The sequence below is a fragment of the Perca fluviatilis genome, chromosome 7 (genome assembly GCF_010015445.1).
Source record: "Perca fluviatilis chromosome 7, GENO_Pfluv_1.0, whole genome shotgun sequence".
Classification (NCBI taxonomy): Eukaryota; Metazoa; Chordata; class Actinopteri; order Perciformes; family Percidae; genus Perca; species Perca fluviatilis.
In genome coordinates, this window is record NC_053118.1 from 21,936,321 (window position 1) to 21,946,322 (window position 10,002).

General features: G+C 43.0%; 1 protein-coding gene across 1 annotated transcript in view; it reads right to left on the reverse strand.

Annotated features, from left to right (window-relative positions):
• The window catches only part of si:dkey-246i14.3 (ephrin A4), a 31,677-nt gene extending 25,247 nt beyond the window's left edge, over positions 1 to 6,430 (reverse strand). The window contains exon 1 of the mRNA XM_039807107.1: positions 5,877 to 6,430. Coding sequence (XP_039663041.1) covers positions 5,877 to 5,989 — 113 coding nt within the window. The 5' untranslated portion in view covers positions 5,990 to 6,430. The remainder of the gene's footprint in view (positions 1 to 5,876) is intronic.
• Between the last annotated feature and the right edge of the window lie 3,572 nt (positions 6,431 to 10,002).

Here is a 10,002-nt window from a genome sequence, read left to right on the forward strand (position 1 = left end):
TGAGAGTTTTTCCAGTCAAAGACACTTTCACTACTTGCTGTGAGCAGAAGAGAAATCTCTGAAACTAGTAAAAAACACAAATCATGTGCGAGATCACAAATGAATCAAAACATGTGTGTGCTTGAATAAGGCTGGGCATCTTGGTGCATTTCTGGGTTTTGTTTACACACACACACACACACACACACACACACACACACACACACACACACACACACACACACACACACACACACACACACACACACACACACACACACACACACACACACACACACACACACACACACACACACACACACACACACACACAGTTTTCCCGACAGAGATGAAGAAGCTTAAATGTACACAAAGTTAACTCATCCACAGTTTACCTCCAGATAATACACTCAATACCACAAACAAACAAACAAAGCACATTTACAGAGATAGATAAGGTACACAATCAGACTAACAAACACAACTCTGGATCTACACAGAGCACAGCAGCGAGTGAAACAATAGGCATTGACACAGAAAGACAGAAAAGGAGGGAGATATTGATACAGTTAGATGACAGATGAGTAGAGAGAGAGAGAGAGAGAGAGAGAGAGAGAGAGAGAGAGAGAGAGAGAGAGATTACTTTGTTAGCAGGACAGGGAATAAAGTGGTAATTACCTCACTGTGGGTTTGTTGATTATAGTTCAGCCAGGTTCTCCATGTTAATCATTTACCAGGGGAAGACAGAGATTAGTACAGAGACAGACAGTGAGGACAGATAGCAGGCAGTACGAGAAATACAGTCATTTGCACGCACACACACACACACACACACACACACACACACACACACACACACACACACACACACACACACACACACACACACACACACACACACACACACACACACAAAATCTAGAAGTGCAATCATCTCCTCTGACAAGACACAATTACAAGCACTGTCATGTGTCTGCTTGCCCACAGATCAGATGTGTGTGTGTGTGTGTGTGTGTCTGTGTGTGTGTGTGTGAGAAGGTATAGTATGCAGAATGTGATTTACTTTGGTATTTAAACTATCATTCATGAGTACACACAAAAGGGAAATGATGCATAAACAGAGCAGAAATTACACAAAAGACTTATGAGGGCTGCTTTCAATAAAGATACAGAAAACCAATACAAATATTCATCTCCTCACGCACCGATTAAACATGCTTCACTGGCTTAGAGCTCGCCCTGAGCTTTTGTCAGAAGAGGGGAGAGAGACACAGACAGGAAGAAAGAAAGAGAGAGAGAGAGTTCAGAGGGGTCTGGTGTTGTTGTAAATGCTTTAAGGTCTGTGTCTAAACTTGCAGAGTGACTTCCAGTGTGAGCAAGAGATAAGGATACAGGTAAGAAAAAATAGTTATAATATTCCTGTATTGTCGTATCTCTCTATGTAAAGGGTAAAACACTTTACCTCCAATTGAAACCCAGCTAATCCACTGCTCTACTGGAAAGTCAACATGGCATCATTACTTTGCGTAAACATACACGCCACTTTCCTAAAGCCAAATGGCGTGTTATCTGTACGCATTTTGAGCTATCCCAAGGTTGGGTTTTGGAAAAAACATTGGGAAAGGCTTTAGTAACACAAAAACCCCCGACAAAAACACGGAAAAAAACAACAAAAACATGACGGTGACCAGCGTAACATGCTTAGGAAAACATAAACGGTTGGGTTTTGGAAAGAAACATTGGGGAAGGCCTAAAATAAAAAACATTAAAAACTGCTGAAAAACGCCACACGCGTGACGCGATCCCGGCTCTCCTGGGTGAAAGTCCTGTGTGACCAAGGGTAAGTCAGAGGACAGGGAATTGGAGTAGCTCATTTATGGCTCTGGTTTGGGTGACATTTATTCTTGTTATAGATGTATGAGCAGCTCATTTATAGATGGCAAAAGCCTCCTTCAAACCATCTTTTGCAACAACAAAAAGGGAATTAAATCCTTAAAGTTTTGGTGCTCTGAGTAAACTTCCTGACAGATCCTGAGTGAATTTATGAAGATGAATGTAGCACAAAAGGCAGACACTTTTGTATCAGCAAATAGGCTGGTCAACAGGTTTTAAAGCACACCATGGCACAGAGGAGGGGGCTGAATACGCCAATAAACTAGTCTGAGCTTGCTACGCAGGGGACAACTGAGGTATACTGTCAGCAGACTCAAGCTTAGAGCACCGTGGTTATATTTTACCAACCTTTTAACTGCTCTAGGAAGTACAAGATAATTTCTCTTCTAATAAGGAACTATCGCTCTGAGAGAAACACCATGATAAAACCAAGAACGATCGTAAACGCTGTTCATAAAATCATAAAAGGGCAATCGAACCACTTGAGCCCCACAATAAAAGAGGCCAGGGTATCTTGATTCCTTGATGTTCGACGCTGACCCTGCAGTCAGTCTATCACTTCCATTTCAGAGCTCCATTTTTCAATCTGGAGGGTGCTAAATGTGTGCCAGTTAAAGTGCTACGCAGAGCCTTTGTTACATTCATATTAGCCAGCGAAGAGCAGAGCAACAAGGCACTTCAGTCTCCACTTCACTGCCCCAGCTTCATTAAAACCATAAATCTAGATGTCAAAGTAAAGGTGATGGCCAGAGAATGTCTTCTGTCATCTGTATTATAGAGGGGCCTGTTTGCTTGGCAGCTACAGTTATGTTATATATGAGCCAAGCATTAATGTAATGTAGAGCTAGCTGTAACGGCAGCTAGCTCCTCTTGAGTTATTTTTCCAGTGAATTTCCTACATCAACAATACATCTATCCATCCACCTTCAACCGCTTATCAGGGGTCAGGTAGCAGGGGCAGAAGCTCCAGCAGGGCACAAACAACAAATTCTGCTAATATGTTCCAATAAATGTAAGATGGATTTAAATCTTCATTAATTGATTTTGAAAACTCTACATTGACATATTAGCTTGTAAAGTTCTGGTGTTAGCAAACACATGCCTATTTACAGACCTAGTAGGAGCCCAGTCTCACTGAAAAGTGTACAAATACCACGGGTTTCTACCTGTGAAATACGTGCAATGTGTACGCGAAAGTGAAATTGTTTGTACAGTAGATACGTGGAGCGCTCCAATTACAGTAATGGAAACCACTGCGCTTATAGTATAAAGGGACGTGGGACCGCGTGAGGAGGTTGGTTGGGGTGGTGAATGGGTAAAATACAGGACTTTCACCCAGGAGACCGGGGTTCACGTCCCGTGTTTGCCGATTTTCAGCATCCCGTGTTTGGCGATTTTCAGCATGTGTTTTTTTATTTTGTTGTTAGGCCGTTTATTAGCGTGTTTATGTGGCGCGTTTTTGCGACTTTGTAGTGTTTTTTTGTTAAGCCTTCCCCAATGTTTCTTCCCTAAACCCAACCGTTTATTAGTGTGTTTTTGTGACTTTCTTGTGTTACTAAAGCCTTTCCCTGCATTATTTTTCTAAACCCAACCATATCTATGTTTTTGTGTGTGATGCTGTTCTCGCGATAACACACAACGTGGTGACGCGAGCTGCGTGCATATAAAACGCACCGGTCCCAATTACTTCAATTGGAGCGCTCCGCGTCTGTAATGCACGTAGAATTTCACTTTCGCATACACATTGCATGTATTTCACAGGTAGAAACCCGTGTTATTTGTACGCCTTCGAGTGAGACCGGGTTGCTAGTAGACACAGACCAACAATAGCATTTCATGTTTTTGGCAAGCTGGTGAATGTATAAGTCCAAACTTCATTCACCAATATTTGCCCTGTTTTGTTCTTCACCAACTTCTGAGAGAAATATCCGGCTCTTTAGCAGCTAAATGCTCTAGTAGTTGCTAACTGCCGTTTGGTGATGACAAAGTAGCTTAAAGTGGCTTTATCAGAGCTATTTCGCTATAAGCAACTGTGATGAAAGCAGTGAAACTGAATAAAAACAGTTCTTGGCTCTTAAACTAAAACAATGAGCTGAAAGATGCTAAAACGCTCCGTGGAGCTAAAAGGGAACTCTCTGTGTGGTCGTCATTATGAAAGACTCCATTTACATTATATATAGTCAGCTGGTCTATTTTTAATATAACAATACTGATTGGAGCAGCTTTAAGAAATGAGCCAGGAGCTCAACACTTGAGAATATAGTAATAGCTGAACTATGACAACACTGTGGACAAATAAACAACAAATCCAAATGTGGTTATTTTGTGATCTAGAGTCCCTGTGTGCCATGAGTGGAGTCCTGGACCCTACAGTGCAGCGTCATGCCAACAAAAGCATCTCTCTTCAGTCCCTATGCTCCTTTTCCGTCGCCGGGCTGCATTTAAAGGCCTCTGGACAACCTGGCTGGCTGGCAGCTAATAGAAAATATGGTATGGGAAAATGACTGAAGCTCAACTAATCACACCGGCAATATCCATCACTGGGCAGGAGTGAGTCATGAGAGATAAAGGGGGTGAAGGAGGAGGGTGGGGTGCAGACGAAAAAATGAAAAGGAGAGTGGGATGTAACAAGGGAGGTAATGAAGAGTGAGGAGAGGAGAGAGAAAGAGAGTCCTAGCAGTACACCCAGGGGATTCTGGACCGGGTGCAACATCACGGCTCCGCTGATAGCTTTGTGATTGGGTGGTGTTGCTGATGAGAGTGATTCTCTGCCACAGTGGGTTACCCTCCGCCGTGATGCTGATGGCATTGTGATTGTGTGGTGTTGCAGCCAACTGTGTGGCCGTGCCACAGACTGCGACCATTCATGCCTGAATCCCTGGGGAACAAGAAGGTGCTTCCTAATCCTCACAGTCTTCCTCCCCACCACATTTCTGTTGGATCCCAATTACAGGACTGGGTTTTAACCGCCTGGACACACTGGACACAACCTTGGCTGACTCAGTACAGGATGATCTGACAAAGGAGCCCTTGGGGAAATTATCTGTCTCAGGAGTCATATCTCTGTACATTTGTGCATCCACAAATGTAAAATACACGACAAAACAGTCACTGAAAAAGTGGTCTCTGTGGCAAACGGCTATTAGCTAAAAAGGTAATTCATCTGAAAGAGTGTTTGGGGAATCAGGCCTTACGGAGATCGAGAGTCTCTAAATAGGCGGGTGAGAAAGCATGTTATTTTGGGCAGTAACCCTACTGGCCCTGCATGTCTCCCACCTCAACCCTTCAATTACCCAGACTGGAACACCTGGATCAGCAGGTGAGCCTCACTCTGCCTTGCTAATGGCCCCAATCAACTCTTTACTCACACAAACACACACACACCTTCCCATTATCCAACTACATATTCGCTTATGCACAGCAGCACTTTAGACTTTAATATACACCTGTGTCCTCCGAATGCTATCTAGGACACTATTTAGAAAAAACACTTAGGAAGAAACCCTTACCTCTGGCATTCTATAAGTAGAATAATAACTAACTCCAAAAGGCAGTGTACAGGTGAACACCAGAGTTAGAGTGTAGTAATTATGATAAAGATAGCTGCTGGAAGAAGGTGAGATCAGGCCACTCTGGCTCCCCACCGTTTAGGGTTCTTCATTTAACTAAAATACCTGTCCGATAGCTTTTGGGTTAGTGCAGGTTTTAGGTAATCAAACCGGCTCCTCTTCAATAGCCTAAACAAGGATGTGATGTGCCGCATAGCAGAGATTCTTTAAACCAGCACAACTCTGACTCATTTAATAGGAATTATTGTGGTCGTTGAGCAATAGCATGGCTGTGCAAGTTTAGACCAGCTCTATGCAAAGTAGGTCAAAATGAACCAAATTTTGCTCTTCATATTAAACCTTCATTTGGGCCGCAGTGAGATGGATCGCAGAGAACAATAGTATTCTCATAGGCTACTGGAAAGGAGCATCTTTCAGCGCACAGTGTTTTCTCACCTTGTGTTTGTAGAATTCCAATACACGACGTGTCTTTTGGCCACAGCAGCTGAGATCAAGTTAAAGAAGAAAATCGTGGCTTTCCAAGCAGGCAGAGCTCCCGGTGTCCCCATCCTGGCCGCCGCGGGGGCCGCGGAGAGCCTCTGCACCGGCGGGGAGTGGCGTGCAAATCAGGTGAGGAGACCCGGCCGAGAGAGGAGCTCGGTGAAAAACTTCCCCAGGCAAGCTTCAACAACTCATGAACAAAAGTCTACGTCACGTGCTGCTGGAGTTTCGCCTGATGCATTAAGGTAAACTGATTAAAGTCGCTCATCCCACCGCCCCAAAAAAAACAAAAAAAAAACGGTTAAAAACGTTAAATCACAGTCTGCAGAGTGGGAGGTGTGCACTTCCACAGGGGAAACGTTCTTGGGAGTTTCTCCGTGGCCAGCATGGTGGTTTTGAACTCTTGATGTCTTTCCTAAAAAGTAATAAAAGATAGGCCTACTAAACCTGAGATTAAAGGTCGTTAACAGGATATCAATTGAAAATGCCAGCTGGTTTGGCAGCAACAGGCTGAGCGGAGCGCTGGAAGGGCGGATCCGCTGAGCTGAGGGCGGTGCCGGGGAAACTTTGGGCCAATCAGTGGACTAGGGTGTGGTGATGTAGGATACTGTAGTGCAAGGTCAAATCCTTGAGACGTGCGCCGACTGGTGTGGGGAAACAGTCTGTCACAGTTCCAGTTTTGGGACCCTCTGTCTTCTTTTCTCCCCCCTGACATGATTCACCTGGAGCTGAATAGTTAAACCTATGTCATGCAGTATGACAACACACAACTTAGAGATAACTGTCAGACCATGAGCAGCTCCTCTGTTCAGCTACAGTTGTGTGTGTGTGTGTGTGTGTGTGTGTGTGTGTGTGTGTGTGTGTGTGTGTGTGTGTGTGTGTGTGTGTGTGTGTGTGTGTGTGTGTGTGTGTGTGTGTGTGTGTTTTTTTAAGTATTAATTCACTGGCTGTTGTCGGCCGCCCCAGGGGAGGGTGTTGTGACAGTAATCACTACGCCTCCATGGGCGAAAGCCACTGGTGGTCCTCTCTAATTATCTGATTCTCTTGTTTGTGTGTGTGTGTGTGTGTGTGTGTGTGTGTGTGTGTGTGTGTGTGTGTGTGTGTGTGTGTGTGTGTGAGAGAGATTACTATTGTTCCATCACTCATCCAGACAAAGTTACATTGATAGCTTTTTGTTATTAGCTGCAACTGCACGTTTGGCTATTTCCTTCCTGCAGGACCCCCTCCCTTCTCTGGCTTTCTCTATCTTTTATCCTGTGTGTATGTGTGTGTGTGTGGTAAGTGTAGGCTACATGTGCATGTGGCACTAGGACTCATTAGCTCACTTCCTGGAGGTCCTGATCATTAATTTCCCATGATGCCTCAGTGCTCCTGTGTGGCTAATTTGTCCCTAGTGAGCCAGCGCTCCCTCAGCAAACGTGGAGTGGGCTAGGGAGGAGTAACTCACTCTGCAGGAATCTCTCTCGCTCTCATTTTGATTGATCTATAGGACCAGACAGACCCTAACACATTTTGCAAGAGTGCCAGAGGTTAATACTGCTTTGTGAAAATTCATTTCATTCTCCTCCTTTTGCTCTGAAAAACTTTCTAACTTTCAATTTGGAGTTGTCTTCAGAACAGAAGAGTTTATGTATTCAGTGGCCCTGCAGCTAATTCTTTTGTCTCAGACTATAAATTGACCAGTTTCCCCCCTTGACTCAGATTAGAGTGGAGAGAAAAGTGGTCTCATTTACCTCATGGGAGCACCAATTGAAATCTACAGTTATTTTGCACTAAATTGAGAGCCGTGTTGATTGCAAAGCCGAGGGATTTTGCACATACTAATGGCCGCTTTAACTAAACAGGCAGAAAAAGAAATCTTAGCACTAACTTTACAGCTTCTCTTCACCCTCAAACCTTCTCTTTCTCCTCCTCCTCTTTAGTGTTTCAGTTCCTGTGTGTCTGCTATTCATCATTATCAGCACTCTTTCCGAAATCTTTACCCTCTTTTTTTTCTTCAATCTCTATCTATCATCCGTCCTAATCTTCCCTCTCATTGATCTTCTCATTACTGGTCAATATGTTTTTTCCACCACATCTCCCAACACAGTTTATCTCAGCAAACATTTTCTGTTATCATAGATGGAGACCATAGAGTTTGTCCTTTACTCCGCTATTCATGTAAGATTCCTATGAACCTAATTCGTATTTCTCTATTGCCTTGATTATCTGTGACAATTTATACAAGTTTATGTTTGTCTAAAAACATGTTTAGTTTGTCTAAAAACATCTAAAAGGCTAAATCAGGACCGTGGGTGTTTGATCAGATTTGATTGGCAGTTGCCTGGCAACAGAAACAAACAGCTCCACAACTGTCATCACGTTTTTATTAAAATATTCCTAAACTCTAATTGGTGCACACAAGAATGTGACATTACAGAACATTTCTTGTGAAATAGCCCAAACTGTTCTTTGGCAGAAAATTGTGTGTTTACATAAGACCGCACACCTCAAGAGGAAATAGTTTTCCAGAGCCTTTAGAACCAACTCGGATCAAGCTAAAGATGATTCATGAATATGTCAACTTGAAGTCCAAGCCTATATTGATTTTCTCCAGTTTTCTGTAGCATGTTGAAAGTTAGAAATCCCTGTCATTGCTGCAGGTGTGAACTAGTTTTAAGTGTCATCTGTATTAGTTTATGTGCATATTTTCAGGACTGTTTGTGTTATGGAATCTGGGTGAAGAGGTTTAAGAAGTGGTCAGCTGTTTTTTTTTGTCCATGTGCATGCACAGATACAGAAGGTGACAAACAAAAGAAAAGACCAAAAAGAAAATAAGTGTCTTAGTAAGGTGTTGGGCTCCCACAAGCCTCCAGAACGACTTCACTGATTGATGAATGAACACCATTCTCCCATAAGATTCCCTCAATTGGTGTTTTGATGATGGTGGTGTGCTGTCTAATGTGTCGGTCCAAAAATCTCCCATAGGTGTTCAGTTGGGTTGAGATCTGGTGCAAAGGCCGTATCACACGATTCATATTCTTTTTTTATATTCATTAAACCATTCAGTGACCCCCTTCAACTGCCCTGTATGGAAGCATGTGCATTCAGTGGCTCATTTATTCAGGTTTGTCACCCATTTGACATTTTTTAATTGAATTATCACCTGTTATTTTATGTCATATGCCAAAGGAATTTTCTGATTTCAAGGGGAATATTCCGTTAGGTCCCTTTGCATTTTTCCTTTTCCTGCTGTTCCTCCTCTCTCGCTCTACTCACCATCTTTCCCTCTTCTCTCTCTCTCTCTCTCTCTTTTGTACAGTAGTGTCAGTAGCCTCTTAATCCTGTTATCTCCACATATACAGGCTGACACCAAGCCACTCTCCAGAGCTGTAATCAACTACCCTACACACACACACTTGCTTTTTCCTTAAACACTCACACAGCACGAACACACTCCTCTCCCTATATCACTCTGTCTCTCTTTCTTTCACACACATGGAGTGGGACTGGCCCCATTCTCCATCTCCTCTGTAATCCTGCTATTTTTGCTCTCTTACTATTTTGATCGGCCATATGCCTGCATGTTTTATGCACATCTAGGCCTGTCTATCACAGATCATTCGAGAAATACTGCTTCCCATAAGATATCTTGTCTCCAATTCTCCTCTCTCCTCACTTTTACTCTACTTTCTTCTCCTGAATTTCATTCTGTGGTCCCTGTAACATTAATAATTATCTGCACTTAATCAGAGAGTTGTTAATTTCTTTTATTTGGCTTAATGATCAGCCAAGATTATTAAGTTCTTTTGATCTCACTGCCCCAAAACACTCACTTACAAAAGAAGCCTTTTCACAACTTTCTCTTTTCCTTTCTCTTTGCCATTTTGTACTTTCTGGAGCTGCTAATTCTCCCTGCCTTTCCTCTGCACGCCTACTACACTTAACAGTGCCAATTTTATGGAGTCATCACTTTACTTGTGTGTATTTTTCATCTTCACCTTTTCCTTTTTGTAAAAGTACATTGTGTGCGGCTTTTTTCTTGTGTGTACCTCCACTATTTTCCTCCCCTTCTCTCGCTGTGTCTCAGTTCCGTAATTGC